Source organism: Danio rerio, chromosome 24, assembly GCF_052040795.2.
Source record: "Danio rerio strain M-AB ecotype USA chromosome 24, GRCz13ab, whole genome shotgun sequence".
NCBI classification, from domain to species: domain Eukaryota; kingdom Metazoa; phylum Chordata; class Actinopteri; order Cypriniformes; family Danionidae; genus Danio; species Danio rerio.
The window spans coordinates 21,630,001-21,657,665 of NC_141044.1; the positions used below are offsets into that span (position 1 = coordinate 21,630,001).

General features: G+C 33.2%; 1 protein-coding gene across 31 annotated transcripts in view; it reads right to left on the reverse strand.

Annotated features, from left to right (window-relative positions):
• The window catches only part of relch (RAB11 binding and LisH domain, coiled-coil and HEAT repeat containing), a 101,564-nt gene that overhangs the window by 22,019 nt on the left and 51,880 nt on the right, over positions 1 to 27,665 (reverse strand). For 8 of the 31 annotated variants that reach the window (XM_087308323.1, XM_087308319.1, XM_087308311.1 and 5 more), the window contains 13 exons: positions 26,748 to 26,860; positions 26,106 to 26,196; positions 23,753 to 23,824; positions 20,880 to 21,020; positions 20,617 to 20,781; positions 19,029 to 19,173; positions 15,750 to 15,906; positions 12,883 to 13,006; positions 12,676 to 12,724; positions 9,798 to 9,877; positions 9,607 to 9,713; positions 5,073 to 5,172; positions 1,582 to 1,664 (listed from right to left, as the gene is read on the reverse strand). In XM_087308323.1, coding sequence (XP_087164449.1) covers positions 1,582 to 1,664; positions 5,073 to 5,172; positions 9,607 to 9,713; positions 9,798 to 9,877; positions 12,676 to 12,724; positions 12,883 to 13,006; positions 15,750 to 15,906; positions 19,029 to 19,173; positions 20,617 to 20,781; positions 20,880 to 21,020; positions 23,753 to 23,824; positions 26,106 to 26,196; positions 26,748 to 26,860 — 1,427 coding nt within the window. 31 annotated transcript variants of the gene reach the window in all.

Below are 27,665 nucleotides of genomic sequence, written 5' to 3' on the forward strand. Positions count from 1 at the left end.
GTCTCTCGAGCCTTGGTTTCATCTGGAGGGCCAGCAATTGTATACAGTACAGCAACATTAGAGAGAATCCTAAATATACGAAGAGTAATTACTCTGTATCAGGTGGGATAGTGTTTTTTAGTTTTGTTTGTTTAATGCGGCCATATAAAAAAAGAAGTATATTTCTAGATTTGAACAATTTAATTAGTTTTTCAATTTGTAATCTAATCTATTCTAATCTAATCTAATCTAATCTAATCTAATCTAATCTAATCTAATATAATATAAAATGTTTTTTTTTGCAATTAAACACAGTTGAAACCTAATTGTTAATTAATATGATATAAAAATTTGATATAGTAATATATTATAGTGCCATAATATAATTAACATAATATATTACTTTTTTAGCATTTAGTTTTGAACTGTTTTTAATTGCTAAAATTAATTACTTTATCAAATATAATATTAACAAACCAACTAGGTTTTAAATGCATTTTATTTAATAATATAATATAATATAATATAATATAATATAGTAATTTAATTTAGTATTACAATATAATTAACATTATATAATCATTTTTAGCGATTAAACAGTAGTTGTTTATGAATATAATACAATATAATAATACAATACAATATAATTAATATAATAATATTATATATTATATATATAATAGTTTTTTTAGCATTTAAACACAGTTGAAACCTAGTTGTTTATTAATTTAATATAATATAATATATTATAATATAATATAATTTATATAATTAATATAATATAATATAATATAATATAATATAATATAATATAATATAATATAATATAATATAATACAATTTAATAAACAATAACATGATATAATAATTTATAATATAATAATATATTGTAATATAATATAAAACAGTTTTTGCAATTAAACACAGTTAAAACTTTAAACTCTAATGTTTATTAATATAATATAGAAATTTGATATAGTAATATATTATAGTACCATAATATAATTAACATAATATATTAGTTTTAGCAATTAGTTCCCAACTGTTTTTAATTGCTAAAAAATTGCTAAAAAATCATATTATGTTGATTATATTATTTTACTATAATATATTACTATATCAAATATAATATTAATAAACAACTAGATTTTAACTGTGGTTAGTTTAGTTTATTAATATAATATAATATAATATAATATAATATAATATAATATAATATAATATAATATAATATAATATAATATAATATAATATAATATAATATAATACGCACATTCGCTAAAATGGTCAGTTTTAGATATATACAGACTTCTGATTGAGGAGATTTTCCTTTTTACTGTATTATAGTAATTATAAAGATTATTTTTTAAATTATGATAATGGTAATTTTGAAGGACGGTGTTGCTAAATGTGATTAAAACAATTGGGTGATTGATTATGTGGAAATGTCTCGGTGCGTTTATCTGGGCATTCATTTAACCCAATAAATAGTGGCTCAGTCCATCACTTTCTGGAGGAAGGGGCTTATAATAAAGGCGTGGCCTCCTGACAGAACCAAGGCAGAGCGAGGTGCGTGGATGAAGGAGGCAGGAGGAGACTTACATTTCAGGATCACTGGAGAGAGTGATAAGTGCTGGAACAACTCTCTGAGCTACTAGCGTTTCATTCACCCCCTTCACCAACAGCTGATTGGTCAGAGCAGGGGTGATGTCACACAGGATGCATGGAAAGAGCGAGCACAGTGTCATGAACACCGCAGAGAGAAAGAGAGAGACAGAGGAACAAAAGAACACAAAAAACGGTAACAAACTAAAAAACAGTGCAGACATACAACGAAAAAATAAAACATGACGGAAGCCCAAAGTGGCGCTACACACAATAATTACAACCCCCACTGCAAAATCGTTGGGACATTAGTAAAATTCAATGAAATCAAGAACTTCAAGATTTGTTGATTCTCTTTAAATGTTTTTTTTTTCAATGACAAAAGTACAAAGAAAAGATTTCCAGTTTTTGGTATATATGCAATGCGTTTTGTAACTATAAACTAATTTTGATGGCTGCAACACACAAAAAAATACACATCACTAAAATACAAGTCACTAAAATTTAATTTTGGCTGTGACTTTGTCAATTGCGTACAAAAAGGGTACTTTTCTCACCTAGATGTTTGTTTCGGAACCTGTCTCTTTTGCCCAGTTTGCGTGATTCGTTTAGCATATGTGTACGCAGCAATCGTGCTGCGATCCGCACTGAAACAATCAGTCCGAGACTGCCTAAATGAGGTGGTCTCAGCTTGAAACAAACTCTGGAGTGGATTGATTGTAGTGAGAAAGCAAAATGCATTCAAAAATCCAATAAACTAATGTACCAGAGACTATATCACAGTGTATTATGGTTGTGTAATAGCCATATATATGGCTATATGAAGATAGGAATATGAATAGGGCGGGATGTCATTCCTACCGGTAAATGTGCGTTCCATGTTGAATATGAAAATAAAAGCATGCTGAAATAGTGCTGTTTATTCGTTAAGAAAATTTACAAAAATTACCATCTAATCATTTTTCCATAATTTTTTCTTATAATATTTTGTATCAGGCCTATTGTTTTGATAATTTCTGCAAAGACACCTGGAAAGAAAGATCAACATTGATCTGCTGCATGATCTGACTGCAGTCTCGGTTCATCTATTATTCCTCTCTACAATTTAAGCCTATAATGCATAAATCTAGCTAACCTTTTTTATTTTTATAGAGAGATTCAATAGATAGATTTTTACAAAACTTGACAACTGAAATGAGGCTATGAGAAAGTCTTACCTCTCTGATTTTTATTTGGTGACAATGTCTGTGGGTGTCAAAAAAGTGTGTGTGTGTGAATGTGTGTGTGTGTGTATGTATGTATTTTTTTTTTAATTTTGTTACATCACAATTGTATTTTTTTATTTGTCAGTATTTTAAGAAAAGCTAAGCTGAAGTTACATTTGGCTTAAAAAAATAGCTATTAACTTCTTTTTTTTTTTCTTTTTTTTTGGTGAGGCCAGAGAAAATTTTTGCAGGGCGAGTAAAAAAAAATCAGAACCACTGGCCTGATCGGGCCAGTATAAAAAAAAAAAACGTTGAACCCTGCACATATAGGCAGGTGAAGTGGTAATACGAGGGATTCAATGACAACCACACACTGTTGAGCAACTAATGTTATGTCAAGTGAGATTGGACAATTTTATTTGTAAAATTAAATGAAAATTTCTATCCTGATTATCCTCAATTCCCAAAGAAATAAGGTATTAGAAATATAGATATGGTTAGACAACCATGCTGAACTGGTAAAATGTGTGCATATGACATCGCCACTCTGTCCAAAGAGAAGCAAAAATGATTGTGTCTTATGTCAGCGAACACAAAATTTCTGTACATTTGCAGAAAACTATTTATGTGGGCAGTAAAAACATTGGATTTTTTCTGTACTTTTGTCAGTCAAATAAAGCCATACATATAAAAATCACTTGATTTCATTGCATTTTCTTATCAAAATGTCCAAACTTGTTTTTGCAATTGGGGCTGTAAACAAAAATAAAGGCTAAAGAGGCCAGGCAAATTTAACTAAAGCTATGACCACAGATGAAGAGAAGGGGGTTTTTCTCAGAAGGAAGAGTTTATTAACACTCCTCGAACCTTCAAAACAGATTTGTACGGGGTGGGGAGGATGAAATGTAGGGGGTTTGTTACGTAATTTTCAAATGGCAATAGCAAGCGTGCTGTGGTGCAAAGACACACGGATGCTTTAAAGCTGCAACGACTTCAAATACAGGTAAACATTCAGTGATTTGACAAGTAACAGGGAGGACAAGGCACAAAGGGGGCCCTAGAGGGAGTGTGGACAGCTCTGAAAATACATTTTTACCACCTTAAACTAGATTATTTTAAAAACATTACAGCATTTTAAAAACATTACATTTCAGCTAAAAACAAGCACTAGATGAAAACTAATCATTTGACTGGCCTAAATGAAGACAGACTTAAAACTTAAAGGGATAGTTCACCCAAAAATGTGAAAGAAAGACTTTTGTGAGTGCACTATTGCGAAGCCTAGCTGTGAATTAAAGGTAAATAATGCTGTAAATAACATTGCGTTTCTTGCACAATCCAATTGTTTGGCTTCATAACACCTTGATGTATCATCAAGAACGATGTTTTTGACTTTTAAAGTGGATTTACATGGATTTTTTAAACCACCAAGGACCTCAGTATTAACGAAAAATCTTCTTTAAGGGTGCCTGTTCACCAAAGTATTTTTTCTTAAGAGAAGCTAAATTTTTTCACTTGTTTTCAAAAAGAGTGGCTAATATTTTAGATTGCCCAAAGTTTGACGAGGCACTGACCACTCTGTGTCTTTTTAAAAATGCGATGACAGTTGGAGAAGTGCTCAAAACTGAGCATTTTTGGAAGAGCGCTGGCATTTTAAGCTTCACAAAAGCACTTCGGTGGATAAGTGCCCAAACCCAATATCATTTAAAAATATAATGACTTTGTTGAAACAAAACACATATTACTGCAGTACCCTTAGTTTTCCATGCATTTAATATACTCAGAAATAAATAGGAATGTTTTATTATAGCATTATACTATTGAAAAGGGAGAATTTTTACTGTTGGCTTTTTGGACCTTCAAAAACAACATTCTCCATGCAGCAAAAAAGATGTGCTTTTTATCGGACCCAAAAAGACAGTAATTCACCTTCAGAGTTCATTAATTAAAAGCTAGTAATTGAATTTTTTAACCTCAACAGATGAATATGACCTGGCAAAAATGGCACAGGGTTCACTCTAAAGTGAATGATCAGAAGAACTGCTATGGACATTTTAATAGTTATAAAATTCTTGTGGCTGTAGTAATATTCTACTGTGTAAAAAACAAACAAACAAACAAACAAACAAAAAATGAGTGAGTAAATGGCTAAATTCCACTTTATGGGTGAACTATTGCTTTAAGTGCACTTAAAGTATTTATTAACTATAATTATTATATATTTTATTAACTATATATAAACAATGTCAATATTTTAAAGCCTGAACTGGAGTCAGTGCTTACCTCAAACATGCGTGCAGCAGTGCAGCGGACCAGTGCAGATGTATGGACCACTCCATACCACAGCACTGTCAGGAGTAGCTCATGATAGGCCGGGTTTGCCCTGCAGACAGGAAGTAACGGGTAATCACAAAATGACAGTTGATCAACCTACTAAACCTGATCTGCCTGTCCGTTAGATTGCCATTAGTGTGAAACGTCTGGGGCATTTGACGGTGGATTGAATTTGGGAGTGATGCAACATCAGGGCATGTTTTTTCTTTTATTTGCCATTATTGTATTATTTCTTATATTTGCCATTATTATAAAACATTATTGCTGATTTGTGCAGGGATTGACTAGAGGAATGGTGTGTGTTGTTGATAGAACTGTTACCTAATATACTGTGCCAGCGTTGAGCCTTACAGATTGACTTGAAAATGTAAACAGTTTTATAGGTTATGCATTTCAACTTTTAAATGTATTAAATATTTCTGAATTTTATATTTTTAACAACAACAATATCATTAAAAAATATTTTGTGATTATTTAGTTTTTACTTTGTTTGGTATCATCGCCATATTGCCAAATGAAGCTTTAAAATCGTAACAATGACTTTTTAAATAACATTTGCTAATTTTCTAGCATTTTATTTTATTTACTTTATTGCTCTACAATGTCCTATTATTGCAAATTGAAACTTAAAAATTTTATTTCAGGCAGTTGCTAAAAAAAAAACCAAACAAACAAACAATTGAACAAGTTTTAATTAACAAGTAAAAAAGCTAAAACAAAAAATAAACAATTAAAAAAAACATTTAGAAAAATCTAAAATGTAAAATTAAATCAGGCCATTAATAAAATTAATAAATTACTCAGTAATACTGTAAATAGCTTTAAAATGTGAAAAACCATAACTATCAAAATATAAAAAATGATGCAATATATAATATTTATAAAGACTTTTAAAACTAAATCATCATTAAACATTATTTTAAATGTATTTACTTCATTACAAATTTATGTAAAAACAGTTCAATAATTAATTAAAAGTATTCAACTAAATATGAAAATTCTCTTATCATTTACTCTTCACATAAATGTTTGGAAGCACTTGAGGATCGGTAATTACAGAGTAAATGTTCATCTTTGAATGAACTATCTCTTTAAATGGTTAATAATAATAATAACAATAATAATAAAGTAGTAAAGAAATATAAAATATTTATAAGAAATACATAATTAATTTAATAAAAATAAATTGTTCTACAAAATATCTTTTGTAATTTCTTTTCATTTGCACATATTCAAATCTACTGCACCGAAAGTCATCCATTAACTCTTTGTTATGTTTTATTTGTCCTTTCTGGAGCTGGACCGCCTCAGGCTACAGTAAAACATCTCATTATGCATTCCACGCAAGTAATAAAATTATCCAAGCTTTACAGATCATGAAGGAGAGTAAATTATTACAATTTGAAGATTTTAGTGACCTACAGTAAGCTCCATAAATATTTGGACATCGACACAATTCTAACATTTTTGGGTCTATACACAAACACAACCAATTTGAAATGAAATGAAAAAGATGTGTTTTAACTGCAGACTGTTAGCTTTAATTTGAGGGTATTTACATCCAAATCAGGTGAACGCTCTAAAGGAATAACAACAGTTTGCATATGTGCCTCCCACTTGTTAAGGGTCCAAAAGCACTGTAAGCTTTTTGAATGAGTAAATTAATAAGTTCACCCAAAATACGAACATTTCCTTACCATTTTTATTCACAGAAATGATTCTAATGTTTATGAATTTCTTCTGTTAAACACAAAATGAGATATTCTAAATAATGATGGGGAAAAACTGCCATTGATATCCATAGTAGGAATAATATGCCAACATTGATGTAAAACAAAAAAAAACAAACAAGAAAATGTGGCATCACGGTTTAGTTTTTTTTAGAGATAGTTTTACATGCAAAAACATTATTGTATCCACAGATGTTGTCAAAACCTCATGATGTCAATACACTCCCCTTGTCTGGTGTGTGATTCGTGTCATGTGATGTTATCGTAATGTGCAAAGCCTGTTTGAACTAGGCCATGAGTTGCATCTAAACATCTACAGTATATGTTGTACATATGCATCTGTCATAACAAGCCCCTTTCTCTCACATACACACAAACACACAAGCACACACTTAATGCATCATTTCCATCGACAAGTTCAAGTAGCCGTCAAACAACATGGATGACTTTTCATTTTTTTTAAACAATTGGTTTAAATTTCAAATGTGATGTGGCAAGCTTTAGGGCTAAACTCTAGTTTCTCTTTGTTTTGGTCTCAGTGTTTCCTTAATATAAATTACAGATAGTTCCCAGGGTAAAAAAAAAAAAGTATTACGAATCAAGATATGTAAATTTGTCTATATTTTTGCAAACAAAACAATTAACGAAAACCAGTAAAATCTGCAAAAAAGAAAGTACAAAATCCTGCAGAGACTATGGATTACAGTGAAAAGAATTCTTCTGACTGAGTTGTTTTTCAGACCACATTCCCTCAATGAACAGATAATAAAGACAATAATAATATTGCCAGTTTGCATATTTTTAACAAGTATTACTAACTTATATCTTTTTAAAAAATGCGTTATCTGCAAAAATTGCTTTTAAGCCCAAAAACTAGGGCTTGACATCAACACCCGCCAGCCCAATGCAGGTAGATTTCAGCTGTGGCGGTTAGACAGACACCCCCACTAACCACTTTGGCTGGTTGAAAATATTTTTTAAATTGCCAGAGCTGCCTCATCCCTGAAGATTATAATTTTAGTTTAAGACCGTTTGGTAATATGCGAGCAAATGTGATTTTAGAACCAAGAAGCAGCACGATTGACAACTGTTCAAGGCAACAAAAAAAAAAGCAGGTAAATACCGAATGAGAGGATGATCACGGTGAGACGCAGGCGATTCTCGCTCACTGACATTATGAGCGAGCCACAGCTGATGTGAAGCGTGTGAGTGCTTAAACTATCACATTACCTTGCGCAAAACAACCTCGCCTAGAAACGCAACTGGTGTGGTCGTTTCTCTTTGAAATACATAACGGTACTCCTGCACCCACAGTCCTGCTGCTTTCAACAGTTCTCCAGATTATTTGAGTGCAGCAGCGGTTGCTGCTTTCGCTTTTACCATTCTTTGAACAGATTATTAATGGGCCTAATGTTACCATATTCATGTGGTCATCCTTTCACTATCGCACACAAAATGTTTTTCATATGCTTCCTTTTGCTTAGAGTTATTTTTGTTAATAAGGTTCAATTATCACCCTTTACATTAACATTGCTTTAATAGTAGATAAACTCTCTATTTATCTATAGTTACCTGATGATCTGGGACCTTTAGCCTAGGAAAACTATTTTCCATAGTCTTAGATAAATTAGAATATATATTTTTTTTAAATGTCAAATTTTATATAAATTATATTCAAATTTAGTTGAATAAAAAATACATGTATACAGCTATATTTAGCTTGTTTTGATACATTGTTAAAATTTATAAATAATAATTCTAATAATAAAAAAACTAAACAATTAGTTTTTTTTTGTGGCCAGAAAAAAAAGGTAAATCCGTAGTGTTGAGCCCTAAAAAGTCTAAATAAAATAAAAACCAAAAAGGTTAGAGGCATGTAGACATAACACATCATTTAAATCAAGAAATTTTAGCCTGCCAAAGTCAAATTTATGCATATAAAATATATTTTCCCAACAACAGTAATTGTGGCTAGTGAAAATGGTGAGTGGCTAGTAACATTGGAAAACTACTAGCCAGTGGCTGGTGATCAAAAAAGTGAGTGTTAAGCCCTAGTTGCAACTATTAGATGGAACACATTTAGATGCAACACATTTAACATGCTAAAGTCAAAAAAGTAAAGAAAAGATGCACACACTTGAGGGATACGTTTGAACATGTTTGTGTAATTCTATTAAACTATCAATCTATTAAACAATAGTTTAATAGATTTATTCATGTTAAATAATTCCCAAACCATTAAAAATAATATAATAGATGTTGTTTTTAGGCATCCATGATTAAAGAAAAAAAAACAAAAAAAAACACAATATACAACTGTGAACGGCAATTTTTCCTCATGAGCGGGAATGAAAAACCCGAAGTGGTTCCTAAGCGGAGCGCTTATACAGAACGGAACGTGCTTTGGCTCCATATTTATTTATAATTTATTTAATATTTAAGACATTTATTACAAGAATAACACAGCAACTTACATAAATCCATCATAGACTCACTGCAATTCACATAAATCTGTCTTAGCAACGGAAAACTTTATGATTAGCTATTTTTCCCAACATTCTTGTTTTGTGTTCAACAGAGGACAGAAACTCAAACAGGTTTAGAGCAAGTGAAGGGAGAGTAAATGATGACAGAATGTTCATTTTTGGGTGAACTATCCCTTTAAATGCTGGGTTCACGTCTCCAAGTAAGTCATTTGATCTAATCTTAAAGGAATTCCAGCATGAGATGAGCTCATGCAGAAAGACACTCACCCCAGCTCTACAAATGAAGCCTTCAGACTGTCGAGAGGAGCATGGGAGAGAGATAAAGTGGTCATGACATCCTCAAGAAAACCCACCAGGAGCTTGCGGTCCTCCTCCTGCAGATAAAAGCCTCTGTTAGAAAGAAGGTCTTGTGAGTTCTGACATCATATCATATAGCAGACCTATGACCACAGGCCTACCTGATTGTAGCATGTCAGGACTCCGGTTGCATAGATGGGCACCGTAGCCTTCGTAAGGATACCATTTCCTGCGGTGGCATCTGCAAGGTATAATGGTTGTTATAAACTTATTTCTGTCATGAACACTCTCGGGATTAGTATGGTAATGAATATCTATATGGTGTTACGAGTAGTTGTAGTGTACTGTAGGCTTGTGTGTGGTGTTTCTTTCCCTCGCTCTCTTTTTCTCTCTCTCTCTTTCGCTTACTTTCTCTAGCTCTCACTTTCATTTCTAAGTATTCGCAGGTGAAGCCGATTACGTTAGGTCGGACCATGATGTATATAATTGTATGAATGCGGCTGTATATAAACCAGCAGAGAGCATGGATTCGATGGCTCCACGCTTTCTCTCGATTCCCCGTGTATGCTCAGTGGAGATTATTGTTTAGGTGATCAAATGAGTGTTTGTTGCTTATATCTCTTTTGTGGCGTTTTGTGAGATGCTGATGTGACGTTGTTAATTCTAACCGGAGAAGCTCGGTTTTCTGTCTCCCTGTCTTGCTTGGAGCAGGGTAGGGAGGTTTGGTGCCTTTTACTTGTTATTTTCGTTTTCTCCTGTGTTTGTTAGTAGGGAGGTAAGTTTTCTGTATTTTATTTTATTATCTGTTTATTGTTATTTATTTTGGCTGAACCCCACCTGATGTTATTTTTGCTCCTTATTTCTGTAAATAAATCATATTTTCTTGTTAATTCTCAGTGGTTGTGTTTTTGGTTTATATTTTGGGGAGAGAGAAAGCGCGGGGGCACCAGGGATTATATTTTTAATCCAAGTTGTTTTGTTACGTTATGGTTAAACCTCTTTTTGATTAAAGACTTTTAATTTAATTCGTAACAATGGCAAAGTTGATATATTTGGTCTTGGCGGTATAGATCTGTTACGCTGCTGCTGCTTTGATTAAAATGGCAGAGCAAGTACCGAGACCTGCTACAGCCAGTATATACACGGACATGCCATCTGAGAATATAACATGCTGCTGCTGTGAACATATTACATATGTAACCCCTTTAGCTGATCTAAATCCAGGTGGAGCTGGGGTGGAGGAGGGTCTCAGAAAACGCACCGCAGCTTTACAGCTTGAAACGACATGAAGCATTTAAACTGATGAGAAGCAATCTCATTGACTGCTCATTGACAGCAACCAATCTCCTGTACCATGTAGTTAATGACGCAGGACCAGATAAGGTAAATATCAACTTTAGCAGAACCTGTGATATTTTCATACTTGATGCGTCTGATTAAATACAAAATATTATTTAACAAAACGGTGTAATTTTTTTTCAGGTTGTGCACAGTATATTCTGAAGAATAGAAGAATGCCAAAATCCTTAATGTAAAAATCCTTGACTAATATGCCTGGCAAATACATATTTTGAACTTAAATTTATACCTTGTTCAGATTTTTGTGCTTAAATTTACACATACATAATTAAATAATGCCTCATTTGCACATTTTAACATAGTAAATGCATTTTAGAAAACTTGCAATTCTTCAGTCAACAAACTGTGAAAGAATAGTAATAAATGTTGCTCTTTATCTTTAAAACGACTTATTTTTTAAATGCAGTGTCTTCTCTTAAACTCTTTAGGGCCCAAGCTGTTTTTTACATGCATTTTTATTTCTCTTTGCTATTTAGGTTTTATTCTAATTAGCCTCAAATAAGCCTAAGTATCATCTTTTGATAAGATGTATTTTTAGAGAAAAATTATGTCTATATATGTGGACTCGTGGTCCGAATTTCCCACAATAGTCACAATAGTCACCTTTGTGTAATAGAATAATAAACTCTATTTCTACCTTGAACACAGCATTTTTTTTTCCAGACAGTTTTTTAATGTATTCAGTTAAAAAAAAAAATTGCCCGTTTTGGACAGTTAAAATATTGTTTGGGACTTTTTATATGCTCCAAAAGAGTTGCAGGATGTCACTGTATGTCTGTAACAAAATATAAAACATTAGACATAAGAGCTAAAAATGTGCTGTCCACGTATGTGGTCACTAAGCCCTAGGAGGTTAAAGGGATATTTCACCTACAAATTTACATTTCCATTTTTTACAAATAGTTAAAACTTCTATTAATTTTGTTCTTTTGCTGATCACAAGATAATATATTCTGAATAGGGACATACTAAAATTAACATTCTGGGCCAAATTTTCATATTATTTCATATTATTATTTCCATTTTTGTATTATCTTTTTTGGTAGCAAATAAATAAATTAATAAATAAATAATCATAAATGATTAAAAATAATAATAATAATAAATAAAAATAATAATAATTAAAAAAATTAAATAAATATCTGTGCATCGCTAATTTTGAAGAAGAAAACAGTCACTTGCATCCACAGTAGGTAAAAAAGTGTTGTATGAAAATTGTATGAAAGTCAAAGGCTGTTTTTTCTTCAGCACATTGTCCTTTGTGTTCAACAGAAAAAAGAAACTCAAACTGGTTTGGAGCAAGTGGAGAATGAGTAAATGATGACAGAATTGTCATTTTTGGGTGAACTACCCCTTTAATTGAACACATCTGGTTTTAATTCAGCAATACTAAAATGATACAACATGCCCAGTTTTGCTGGCAGATACTTTAACCCTAGACTTTTTTTTAACTCTACAAACATTCAAAGTATGAAAGAAAAAGCTCCGTTTTCAAATCCCATGAAGAGTGAAAACACATATTTGACACACAAGTCTCCTGCATGGGAAAGAGATACAGAGCTTGTGTGTGTGTGCGTGTGTGTGTGTGTGTGTGTGTGTGTGTGTGTGTGTGTATTTCTCTTCCCAGTCGCTCTTCTGACAGCAGGAGTGTTATTTTTGGTTAACTTAACAGTCACTTACCCACATTCTCCTCTGATAGCCGCAGGATTTCTTGGAATTGAGGTTTTACCTTCAAAAAATGAGGGAAAAACAACACCTAAATTAGAGTGGAACTGCTGAACGATGTAACTGAGATGGACTATTTGAAGCACAAGCTCGATTTAGCTACTCTGCTTGGCCAATGAAGAAAAAGAAAAGGTGCTAGAGACAGATTCCTGCAAGTTGTACCTTAGTGTTGGTAAAGATTTTCCCAAATGTCCGACATAATCTCCAGAAGAATCTGGAAAACTCGTGTACACAGGTGGAGGAGGTGACGTTAATGCGGCCGACGATGTCTATTATCTGTGGTAAACTGAAGTATACAAAAAGCAAGAAAGCTAGATCATTTATATGTAACAAATTAAGGAAACAATGTACATTGTAATATGCATATGTTTTTGAGCCAGCATTGACTTGATTTTTGTATCTTAAAAGAAAGGCAACAGTATTCTGCACTTTTAAACTTTTGATTTCAACAGCGCGCACACACATACAGTATATATATATATATATATATATAAAAAAGGGTGTAACAATACGTGTATTTGTATTGAATCGTTCGGTACGAGACTTTCGGTTCAGTACTCATTACCAACGAAATGATTCAATTCAGACTAACATCTAAAAAGATAAAAGGGAATAAGTACAAAATAAAATGTTTTCAGTGCAACAACGCTCAACATGGCATCCCAAATGACATGGCAGACAACATGCTGCCTTCAACGCTGTCATGTTGAACAGTAAACCATCGCTTTTAAACTCAGAATATCCATTTATTAAAGCATGCGCTTATTAACAATCTTGCTAGCTTCTGTGTCAGCCTGGCTGCTTGTGCTGGCCCACCCCCGTTGCCCCAGCAACCCTGGACCCCCGACACTAAAGAGCCAACCTCCAAACACTACTCCAGTCAGGCAGGCGCTACACTAGCTAAATGGCTAGTAACATTAATGTAATCCCAGACATCCCTAGTCTCCCGGAAGCTTCGGGAGACTCCTGGATGCCCGCAAACGAATGATAATCTTCTGGAAATTGTGCGTCTTCCCCCGGTCCTTAAATACGTCGCACACCCCTCTCCAAAAAAACTAAATTGTTCTTTTCTTTTTATTTGTTTAACTACTACAATATTAAATTTATTTTTATAGAAAGCTTTTTGGTTTTAAGTATAAAGAAGAATTTGTTTTATTTGCTGCTAAGCAGAAACCCCAGAAGTATAGCTCTCTGTTTATCATAATCATCAGCACTTTTAATACTTTATTCGCACGCCTCCCACCAGTGTGCCGATATACAGCCATATCACACTGCTACTCGTGTGATATTGTATATATATATATATATATACACACACACACACACACACACACACACACACACACACACACATATATATATATATAGGATTTAAGCATGCAGATGGCCTGTTATGATTGGCTGTTCTCCACATATCAGTATCTGTGTAGTTCAATGTTAATTTTATTTGTTTTGAATTTAGCATTCCAGATATGACTACAGCTTTCTGATTAGAAGCAACTGAAAAATGCAAAACAAAAAAGTTAAAACTTACACACAGTACATAAATAACTATGTTTTGTATAATTGTGAATTTCATTTTATTTAGTTTCAGAAATGTTTACAATTTGTCGTTTTTCTAAGCTTTTTTAAAAATTAAATTTTTAATTTAATGGATTTTAGACAATCAGATCTAATTAACAACACTGTTTGTGGTTCAATTGTTTAATTTTAGTTAATAGAAATAACTGAGACAAATGTATCCATCTATAAAACGGTTTTTATCTTTACATATTTTCATTTAATTTTTTAATTTATTTTCTTTTCAACTTCAACTAAACATATATATATATATATATATATATATATACATATATATATATATATATATATATATATATATATATATATATATATATATATATATATATATATATATACTATGTAGCCTATATATTAAATAGAAAAATATCCTTTGCAAAATCAAAGCACATTCCAAATGACTTATTACCAAATAACTTTGCCAACCTTTGAGATGTTTTTGTAGCCTTTATCCAGAAGGTCTTTTGATAGAAGAGTTTAATGTGAGTATTGGTACAGACTTTCACAGGGTATGATGGTTTTCTATAGGCACTGTATATGTATTTCCTTATTTATAAAACTACTTGCAATAAATTTTTATTAAATAAGAAACCATTTCATTTTCACGGTTTTGGTTTTGATTAACTATTATAATAAAACACAGTGCTTGCCACAGCTTGGAAATAAACATTGTTGATGGGAGCCGGATTGAAACACACCTTTTACCCACATGACATATCTATATGTGACAAACAAAATAATATTTTTTTAACAATAATTTGATTTATTATAACACTTTAATACACTGTTTCTTTTCAATGAGTTAAAGTAAAAAAAAAAAGACTATTCACTATTTTCTTTACTTTTATATTATTTAGGAGCCATGTGCACCCACTGACAGGTATAATCTGATTCTCTCTTTCAAGCCAAAGCATTTTAGATATGTATAAAATATGTAATATATTGACATCATAAATTTAATAAAAAATATACAGCAAAAGAGAAACAAATGATAGAATAAAACAAATAAAAATACCCCTAAATTTGTTTATAATTTAGTAAACGGGTAAGCATTTTTCACTACTTAATCGATCGCAGATGTTTGCTTATATTGGGCAGATACAAAAAAGTATGATAATAATAGTAAACAAAGTGTCACCAAATATAATTGTGTGGCCAATATACATGGAAGCACTGAAATTTAAAAAATATATACTTATAATCTAATATAAGTGTAACGGTATAAATAGAAAATGAATACAATTCATAATAAATGTTTTTTTTTTTTTACTCAAAATGACTGCCGTTTAGCATACTAGAATGTCTAGAAATGTGGGCTGTTAGCGCCGCACACGCTCCAACACGAGTGGGCGATCTGAGTTCCTGTCTCCACCTTCAATAAAAATGTCAGAAAAGGCCAAAAAACCAAAGGTCAAAGGGGTAAGAGTGTGCGCAAGACTTCCACTCACAACTGGTTGACCACCCAGAGCAAACTGTCCCATCCTGTAGTTCCTTCATGCTGAAGCTGATGATCATATAAGTGTAGAAGAACTGCCAACTGCTCTCGACTGCCCACGATGGTGGCCACGTCCTGCAACGGGGAGGCTGGACGAGGAAACCGGGTCACTGTAGGGTCACGCACACACACACACAGGAGCAGTCTTTAAAACCAAGAATACTGCAAAAAAGCATCAAATCAACTGAGGCGGCCGCAGTGTGTAAATGAAAGAGCACTTTGATAGTGAGCCCAAAACCAGAGAGTAACCTCAACATGGCAAGAGAACTACAGTTATAGCGAGTTCGGCGCCAGGTCTGTGCTGCTAAACGTGGTCCGACTGAGAATGAGAGTGAAATACATGTTTGCTTTAAATAGGTTTATTATTTTATTTCAGTTAAGGATTATTTTAATCAAGCAAGAAAAAAAGAAGAAAAAAAAAGATAATACAATAAATGTTTTAGTTTTAGTATTTAGTAAGGTGAAATTTGCTTTATTGTGGGGTTTGTTGGGGAGAAAACTTGCAAACATACAGTACAGAGTCACACTGCTAGTGATTAAAGATTTATGTCAATTTGGCAAGCTGAACGCATTCTGTACTGTACAGGAGAAATGGCACAAAAGAGATTGATTGACAGTGGTCTACAGCCAATCAGGACGCAGAACACAATGCAACAGCGCTTTGCTCTGTCACAAGTTGATCTATGCAAAGGTTTTTGAAATATATTTTGTATTTATCAAGACAAAAAAAAAAAAAGAAAAAAACCTTTAGTGGAAAAATACAATAGGAAACAGGGTTTTATTGTTAAACATTACTTGGAAAATATTTTAAAAAGTTTAAAATTAAAGTTTCACTAATTATTTTGTCTTTAAAATACATTCAGAGCTGAAATCTTCCCTTTCTATGCATTATATGGAGCAAAATGTCATTTTGGCATCTGCAAACTACTGATAGCATTTATTTTAAATTTAAGAATACACACAAACAGAAGCATTTTTAAAAAGCATGTTTGGCATAAAATAATACAAGATGTCAAGTATTGATACATATTAGATCACAGAATATCTCAATATCAACACAATACTTATTAATTACTCATCCTCAACTGGCTTCAAACCTTTATAAATTTCTTTATTCTGTTAAAAAATAAAAGAAGATATTTCTGAAAATAATACATAAATCTGAAAACATGTAACCGATGATTTTCAATGTAGAAAAAGCAAATACAATAGAAGTCAATGGTTGCAGGCTTCCAGCTTTCTTCAAAATATCTTCTTTAGTGTTCAACACAAAAAAAACAATGGGTGAGTAAGTGATGATAGAATTTTCATTTTTGGGTGAGCTTTCCCTTAAAAGCAATAATTTGTGGAACAGCCCTGATGCTGCATCCTAACTCGCATACTCGAATTAGTATGTCTCAAACCATAGTATGTTAAAAAAGTATGCCAAAGGTACCCGGATAGTTTACTATTTCCGGTAAAAAGTTGAAGTGTAGAAGCGTCCATACTCTAATCACTAATATTGCCCGTTAGTGATGTCCGGATGGCAGTTATATCAGCGCACACTGCGGATAATCCGCGGGTTGGGTAATAAAAAAATACATTATGGTTAATTGCTGGTCGGTTGCGAGTGGATGTAGCAGGACATGGCAGTTGACCAGCGAAAAAGCCGAGAGTGTGCTTTGCAGAATGGGAAGATAAGACGCTGAAAATAATAGATGAAGTGCAAGAGTAGCCTACTGTTCAAAGTTTCAGTTAGAGGAGTCTTCAGAGGAAAATCTGCTATCGTTCTGGGAGAAACAAGATCGCTTATTTCCACGACTGCAGCGCCTTGCTAGGAGAATCTTGTTCATTCCTACAACAAGCAGTAGAAGCGAACGCTCAATCAGTGCAGGTGGCTGGGTTTTGGAGGCGAGGCGGAATCGCCTGAATCCAGGCACAGTAGATTCTATTCTGTTTTTGCACAGTGCGAAGAAAAAGGCCAAGTAAACACAACATAGGTGCCGTTTAGGATGAAGTGGCACCCTTTTGTTATCTTGCTCCTGCATCTGTAAAAGCTAAAATGTCTTATTTTTACTTTCTGAAAATCAAGAAAACGTTGTCTAAAGACAAACTTTTGTTTTTATAAATAAATGTTCATTTAAAAACGTTTACGATCAACGTATTATTTTACTATTAGATATGCGCAGATTATAGCTCACCGACTCTGCTGTTAATATCCACGGTGACATATCATCATGCCTAAAACAAAAAATTTAATTATTAAAGTGATGATCGGGCGCGGGTCGGGTGCGATTACGTATATGTTAGATAAAACTATATGTGCAGGTGGATGATTAGTATGAAACTGCGAATCTGTGTAATTTCAGCTGATCCGTGCATTTCGATTGCCCACAATATACTGCACGTTGATTTTAAAATTGATTTGAACTACAAAAGCGGGTGAAAAATGTAAACAAACTACATGGCGGTCACGCGAGACCAACCGTCAAGTAGAGGGGCTTCAGTAAAATAGTTTGAATGACTGTTAATCAATATCTAGCCAACTGGAACATGTTTAAACTGTGTTTTCAGTGTTATATTTCAACTGCAACAAAAATGTGAACTTAAATATTAGGATATGTTTGGACATTAACTTCTGAATCCATAATTACCTAAGGAGATTTCTCTGCATGCTTCTCCAATAAGGTAGGTAATTAAATATGAAAAAATGTGGATGATGTGTCGGGATAATTGACAGGAGACGTAACTAAGCAACATGCTGATCTGTTAACCATAAAGTAGTATGTCCCAAAGCATGCATACACTTCTGTTAAAAAATCAAAAGTATATTCATTTTACCTTTACAAAAAAAAGTGCATACGTTTAGGGCATAGTACAAGTATGTGAATTGGGACACAGCACTAGTTTCAATTACGACAATATAAAACATTTGCAATTATGACCAACTGCCATTTTGAGAAAAATAGATCCAATTTTGTCTCCCTCCTCTAATTAATCTGCTCACACTTCATTTAAAAAAATCACATAACAATTATTCTCAATCACTTAGCAGATAATAAACCAAACTTTCCTATTATGTTTATCAAAGAGAACATTGCTAGTGTGCCCAACACCGGAGAGTAACCTCAGCTATGGCATGATCCCTTCAGTTCCAGTGAGCCTGGCGCCAGGTCTGTGCCGTGCTAAACGTGGCCTGACTGAGAATGTGAGTGAAGAACGCGTGCACATGTTGACATTGGCTGGTGCTTACCTTCGATTGGAGGCACGTCGCCCTGTAGTTTGACTCGACTGGTGAAGGGAGCGTTTTGAAGCAGCACCGCAAACAGAGACGGGATGAGGGACTGAAGTGCTGACAGATACATGTGCAGCTTGTGTTCATCAAGGCCATATTCAACCTGCTAGTGAAAAAGAGAGAGAGGCGAGTTTAGAAAGCAATAGAAAGAGTGGTGCACACAGTTTCATTCTAACAAATTAGTTTAGTTTAATTTGACAAAAATTCAAGATTTTTGATAAAAGAAGATTTGGATAACACTTTAGCTATTCACTGGTTGCTTACTAGCATGCATACTATTAGCATTACATCTTAATACTTTATTGTGCATTACCATATTTAGGATTACTTTTTCCTACCCCATACCTAAACACATTAGCTTATTAATTTATACAAAAGCAGCAAATTAGAACACTAAAAAAGGCTGGATTCCAATCTTACTTGTTGTCCCAACACAAATCAATTAAGTTAACTTAATCAGTTTTACTAATTTCAAGTAAACTGAACCTAAAACAAGTTGTCCCCAAAAAAACTTGAAAATTGTGTTGCTTGAACTTGTGTTAAATTCGTAGTTTGAACTCAATTTTCGAGTAAAGTTCATTGAGGCCAAAGATAAATAAGAAAGCAAACAAAAAAGTTAATAATTCAGTGAGAATTGGTCGCCAAAACAAAATGTTTTTATGTTTTTTCTCTTAGTCACAAAGACTGCATCTACACTCACCGGCCACTTTATTAAGTACACCTTACCAGTACTGGGTTGGACCCTTTTTGACTTCAGAAGTGCCTTAATACTTTGTGGTATAGATTAAACAAAGTACTGGAAAAATCCCTAGAGATTTTGGTGCATATTGACATGATAGCATCACGCGCTGCTGCTGATTTGTCGAATTTGTCTCCCCTTCCACCAAATCCCAAAGGTGCTCTATTGGATTGAGAATCTGGTGACTGTGGAGGCCATTTGAGAACAGTGAATTCATTGTCAAGTTCAGGAAACCAGTCTGAGATGATTTTTGCTTTATGACATTCTGCTGCTGTTGCCCATCCACCTCAAGGTATGACATGTTGTGCATTCAGAGATGCTCTTCTGCATACCTCGGTTGTAACAAATGGTTATTTAAATTAATGTTGCCTTTATATCAGCTCGAACCCATCTGGCCATTACCCTCTGGCATCAACAAGGCATTTGCGCTCACAGAACCACTGCTCACTGGAGTATTTAAAAAGTGTCATGGATTTAGTCCATTTGAAAACAAAATTACCCCAATTTGATTTCTAATTTAACTTGATAGCCTATGTGGAAGTTTAAATAAAAATAGTGGTTTTCATCTGGCTTTTTTTCTCAAATGAATCCAAAATGATTTACTGTATATTGTTTTGGAATCAAACTCTTTATATATTCAAATATGGTTGTGCGAACATATAAAAAAACACCTACATATAAAACTTACATTTTACTTCTAAAAATAGTCACTGGAGTTATATTAAATATCCATCCTAAAAAAGACAACCAAGACAAGCCAAGAAAAGTCTTAACAAGCTAAAACCCTGTAAGCTAATGTTTTTTCACCTTGAGGAGCTTCTCGATGCGTGTGAGGAGGGAAGGAATGAGTTGGGACTGTAAGTTGCCCAGTTCTGTGCACCAGGCAGCAAAGGCAGGAATGAACACTTGGTGGGTGGCACTGACCACCCGCTCCGATGGGTCGCCCAGAGACAACAGCATCAGCTCAAAGCCCTGTTACACAGCCATGCATAAAATAAAGCACAGACACATAAGAAAATACTGAAATTATTAATGAAAGAACACCAGATTGTGGGTAAACATATACATACCTGGGAGTATTTGTCTGGATCATCAATATAACCCATTATAACTCCTAAACTTTTCACCACAGCCTCTCGGACCATATCAGCTTTATCATCTGCCAACATTTGCTGAAGCATAGACAAAACCAGGGAGCTTCGGATTTCCTTCTGCAGACAAACATACATGTATATATTTATCAGCAGTCTCATTTTAGCCAAATTTCAAATATAAACACAAATATATATATATATATATATATATATATATATATATATATATATATATATATATATATATATATATATATATATACTCTTAACTTTAAAAATGTAGGCGCATCAGCCAAAATTTAGTCGCACCCACCAATTGTAAGCACCATTACAAGTTTTATACAAACTTATTTATTGCATTTGAAATCAACAGTAATCAAACAAACAAGCAATATATATATGCGGGTGCTGTCTGATATTGCACTGATGCTTTTGACATATACTCTACCTTATTATATGCATACGTCATGTTAATAGCAATACCGGTCTTTTTATGAGTAGCGATGTTAGTTTACTCAGTGCAAGCCCGTTTGCGATGGTGTACGTGGTGTTCAATTTGACATATCTGCCACTAGCACGGCGGACAGCATCTGGCGATTATATGAAGGATTAAACTGAAGCTCGCGTGCTAGATGTGGCAAACAGTTACCTGAAAGTTCCATCCCACAGACTTTTCATAGCGGACTTGAAGCCAACGCAAGTCTTTTATCCACTTCAAAAAGTGTAGATGGTGGTGGATAAACATTCAGCACATGATCACTAGTAAGATGTGTCATTATTTGTAACTAGATGGTTTATAAAACAAAATCTGTCAGTGTAATCTTCTTTTTCATCTTCAGCGCTTTACAGATTTTCGCAGTAGTAGCTCTCTCTGTCATCCGAAGCCAGGAGGCATTGACTGAGTGGTTGACAGCTGATTTTCCGTGCTACAGCAGTGGTGGGCCAATAAGAAGAGCGCTAAGGCGGGGCAGGCATTTCGGACTTGGTTTTGTTTACTGCGACTAGTTGACATGACAACTGTTTTAAACCATTCCCGAGCGCTGCATTTCGCGTTTCAAGCGCAGCTTAGAGATGCATTCGGCATAAATGTCTCCCGAATCCGCGCATGTGGTGAACATTTTGCAGTAAAAACTGGTCGCACACAACAATTTTATAGACTCGCAAAAATGCTCCCAAATATATTTTAAGGTCGCATAGATAAAATTTCGGTCGCAATTTCGAGCCCTGATATAGTCAAATAATATTTGTCTTTGTTTATTTTATTTTTATACGCTTGTTTTCCCATAATAAAATATGATCAAGTCTTGATTTTTAATAACTTAATTAGGACAGTAAGTAATTTAATTAGGTCTGTAAGTCTTGTCACTTAACAGAAATAATGTACAGTATAGAATATAAAGTCATGGTGCAGTGGGAAAAAATAAATATTGTGTATGACATCCATGAGCTTGAATGACCGCATCCATACATCTCTACAATTATTCAAATAACTTATTAATAAAGTCATCTGGAATGGCAAAGAAAGCGTTCTTGCAGAACTCCCAGAGTTCATCAAGATTCTTTGAATTCATCTTTAATGCCTCCTCCTTCATCTTAACCCAGACATGCTCAATTTTGTTGATGCCTGGTGACTGGGCTGGCCAATTCTGCAGTACCTTGACTTTCTTTGCTTTTAGGAACTTTGATGTGGAGGCTTAAGTATGAGGAGCGCTATCCTACTGAAGAATTTGCCCTCTCCTGTGGTTTGCAATGTAATGGGCAGCACAAATGTCTTGATACCTCAGGCTGTTGATGTGGCCATCCACTCTGCTGATCTCTCGCATTTCCCCACACTGAATGTAATTCCAAACTATAATTTTTCCTTCACCAAACTTGAAAGATTTCTTTTGCAGTATTTGAGATGATTGGGACGCAGTTCAACAGATGATTGAAATAGAAATCAAGTTATTACTTGTTGCTCTTACAACTGGGATCAACGACAAGATTTTTGTCAGGTAGTGTATATAAAAAAATAAAAATATAATGATAATAATATAATATACATATTTATTTTTTATTTATTTATTTTTAGATATATTGTTAATTATTTGTTTAATTTATTATATGCATACAACAGTATTCTCATGGCAGTAAAATTACAGTTGAAATGTATTGTATTTTTTATGTTTTGAAAATATTTTCAGTAACTTTTTCAACTTTGAAATCGCCAAGACCTTTGCTGTCTATCAAGGGTCAGAAAGCTCTCTGATTATATGAAAAAGTTCTTAATTTGTGTTTTGACCATGAGCAAAAATCTTGACAGATTTTAAATTAAGTGAACTCTCCCTTTAAAAATCCAGAGCTAGTTTTTTTTTTCTGTTGGACCCCAAAATTCACTGGAAATTTCTAGTTTGCTTATTTGGTTTTCCTATTCTTAATGAAACAAGAAAACATCAGACACTCCATTACTGCCAAGAGCACTGAATGGCAAAAAGGCACAAAGCCAACAAATCAAAGCTCCATTTTCAGCCAAATCAGTTCACATATATACACAAACTAGTGCTTCATAGCACTAATAAACCACCCGCCGAGTGCTGCGACCATAACTATATGATTTACCGCCACAACAAACAAACAGCATGTCTCCATAGCAACACACGCATGATCAAAGTGAACACAAACGAGAAGAAAGACTCCGCTATACTGATATTCGTCAGTTTGATTATATGATCATTATTATTTGATTATTTCAATGTGCTCTTGGACGTTTAGAGTTTAGCGATCACTAACTGTGACATTGTTGAAAAGCAGACATGATTAATGCGTCCCAGTAAGACTGCTTTTATATTTAGAGGAACAGAGTCTCTTACTGGTAAATAAGGGGCCAGGGCTCCACATGCTTCTGCCACCAGAAGTCTTCTCTCTGGATACTTGTGGTTGATCTGAGCAAGAGAAACACACATGTGACACAGACATACACAGGCAGAGCAAGACACAACACGGCAGCGTCAGTTCCAGCTCTGACCGCAGGACTGCATACCCACCCGTACCCTCTGTTAACCACATTAGCTCATATTTTTCAGTACTAAACGCTCAAATTGTTTAGGTTCTTTCCTCAACGGAAATAGGTTTCCATTTGGGGAGTGGTGGATGTACTGTATTTTGAGGGAGATTGCTAACACTAACAGTAAACATGGGTATGTGTACACAGCCACGGAACGAGAATGATCTAAGTTCACTTCAACGTTTCTGGACAATTTAATTAGACTAAAGCATGCGTGTTTGAGTGTCACTATAAAAGTGATAAAATGTTGTTTTTCTATGTCTCTAATTAAGTTCATATTGTTTTATTTTTTTCAAAAACTATAAATGAATGGTAAGAACAGTTTAAATGTATATAAATATCTTCATTTGTGTTCAACAAATGTCATTATTTTTTTTAAATATGTGAAATCGATGATAATAATGGTTTAAATTATAATATATATATATATATATATATATATATATATATATATATATATATATATATATATATATATATATATATATATATATATTTAAAGCCTTTCAAATTACTCAAATACTAAATATCTAATATAGTCATTTATTACAATGCAAATATTCCTCATTTAAGATGTCTTAATTTTTTTTTAAATTAATGTTTCACCATAAAAAAGTCTGATCTAAAATTATTAAAATGTTTCACAAAAAAATTTCCATTCTAAATAATTTACATATTCCATAGATAATAAAGAGACCATTCTTAAATTATACAAACATACTACTAACTCCACAGATTTCTAAAATTATTAAAATATTCCAAAGTAATGAATTTGCTATAAAAATGAATAATTGTTTCACTATAAAGGTTAAATACTAAAGAAATTTAAATGTTTAACTATAAAACACTGTTCTAAACTGATTAAACTATGTCCTACTAAAGATTGTGTTCTAAAGTGATTACTGATATAATGTAAAAATAAATTGTAAAAATTCAGTTTCTTGCACAGATTGACCCTTCGTTTGATTGGACTTCAATGTATTGGACAAACGCCATGTAGAAGCCCATTAACTCAGACCTATTTATCAATATCATCATTTAAAAGTTACCTCTGTTTTGGATAAGTGGAAGAAAATTATATTTTTATTTTTTGAGCATGCGAACATTCCAGACTTTGTCATAAACAAGTATCACATCATTCATCTAAAAAGACTCCATTCTACAATAAGATTGAAACTAAAAATAATTTAATTTCATTGTAGGAATAACGGAATATGCATAAAAAGTTAAATGAATGGTATTAAAGGTTGATATATATATATATATATTTGATATATATTTCAAATCACTCATAAATATCTAATGTAGACATTATGATGCAAATATTCCTCATTAAAGATTTCTTTATTTAAGGAGATTTAAATGTTTCACTATAAAAAATTCTGATCTAAAACTTTTCCAATGTTTCACTAAAAAAAAATTCCATTCAAAATAGATTTACATGTTGCATATATATATATATGATAAAGAGTCCATTCTTAAATTAAACAAACATACTACTAACTACACAGATTTCTAAAATTGTTAAAATACTCCATAATATTGAATTTGCTATAAAAATTATTAAATGTTTCACTGTAAAGGTTCAATACTAAAATCATTTAAATGTTTAACTATAAAAACACTTTTCTAAACAGATAAAAATATTTCCTAATCAAGATTGTGTTTTAAAGTCATTATAGATATATTAATGTAAAAAAAAATTACGTTTCTTGCACAGATTGATCCTTCGTTTCATAAGACTTCAAATGTATCGGACAAAAGCCATGTAGAAGCCATTAACACAGACATATTTATCAATTTCTTCATTTAAACTTATCTCTGTCTATAGTTATGGCTATAACAGTCTATAGTTATGGCTACTGGTGACCAACATTCAGCAAAATATCTTCTTTTATGTTTAACAGAAGTAAGAAAGTCAAACAGGTTTGGAACAAGTGGAGCAAATGATGACAATTTTAGTATTTCAGGTGAATTTTCAATTTAGATTTAGAGTCAAACAATTGAACATATAGTCGATAATAACCACATTTGGTCACAACTGTCATCCATTGTGCAGTTTGATTTGATCTGTGTTTGATTTAGATTTGTTTCTAAATCCTAATTAAATGTCTGATTTTAATAGTAAGTTTAAATGTCTGCAAGGGTCTAGAACTAACCTGTTCCCAGCACTGAGGCAGGAGCTCAGCTTCCACCCGTGTCGGACCCACATGTTGGGCAAATGCCACACACCCCGTCAAAATCATCTGTCTGAAGAGGAACATTACAAAGTCCGTTATAAAACTCACATCAACAAAACCCATATTGGTCAGTTCACACATGCGCAGATGCCCAAAAACGCACACACATATACACATTTGCGCATACATGTGAACAAACGCACACACATACATACACTTTATAGTGCAAACCATGAATGATGACATCCCTTTTAAAAATTAATATTTGTTTTTCCATTGCTTAGAGTATATAGACAATATTTTTTAAAACAATAATATTAAAATGGTGATTTTTATTAAAATAAGATCATTTTAGGTGGCTAAAAATAATAATTCATTTAAAAAAAAACTATAAAATTTTAATTATATGTAATATCTGTCTATTTCTTTATTATATTATTCTTTTTTGGTACTGACTAATCTAAATGTAAATACATATATTTTATTGCGTAACCTCCCATAGAAAGTATTAATTTTGACGGGAGACCCATAAGGGGTGTACTCATTTATGCTGGGCACTATACACATACACAAACACATATATGCGTGCACACACACATACAAACAGACATGTGCGCGCACCTCTGCTCATCATCAGGTCTCTTGATAAGATTAAAGAGGATGTGCAAGAGTTGATCTCTTTCTTTGGGCTCGGGATGCAGGCAGGCCGTACACAGAATCAGGGGAATCAGCTCCTGGAGACACACAGATATGAACGCAGGTCAAATATTATGCATCACAGATTGAAATAAATACACACACACTGTACATGCACCTGCTCGGACAGGGAACTTCAGCAAGCAGGCATTTGAGGATACAGGGGAAGCTACTGCACGCTACTGGACAACCAACTTCACCACAAAGGAGAGAGAGACTTCTACAAGCTGCTACTAGCATCAGGCAGCACCATTTAAATGCTGGATATTCATAAAGTGTGTGGAATGATTTTATTTAGATATTATTTGAAGAAAGATTATACTATTTAGTTATTATGTTCACAGAATAGTAGTCGTCATTCCTGATTATTGTGGTCTTTCCTTGACATACAATTTATGCATATGAGGATTTACTGTATTGAATCTATTCTAAAATGCAGAAGTGTGTTCGTTTTTGCGATTGTTTTAGACCTTCTGATTCAGTCGCCTATGGGAGATTTAACTAAGAATAACAAACAGAGGAAAACAGTCAAACTACTTGCTCTAAAAAAACAAGTGTGTCCATGACTTTACACACAAAGCAGAATCATTTAAAAAGAAAATATTAGTTTGCAACATCAAGCAGCGGAACGAGCAGTTTTCAATGTCTAAAAATGAATGGAAGTGAATGAGTCCGTTACTCTCGAGTTAAAGAGATTCAAATGGCTGTGCCTGCTCATAAGCGAAGAATGAGGTGAATAGGTTTAAAAAATAATGTAACTTAAAAACATTTAAAGTAAAACGTGTGTCAACGTATTAAAAAGGTACAAACTTTTTTACTTTTATTAAATTGTTTCAATAAAAT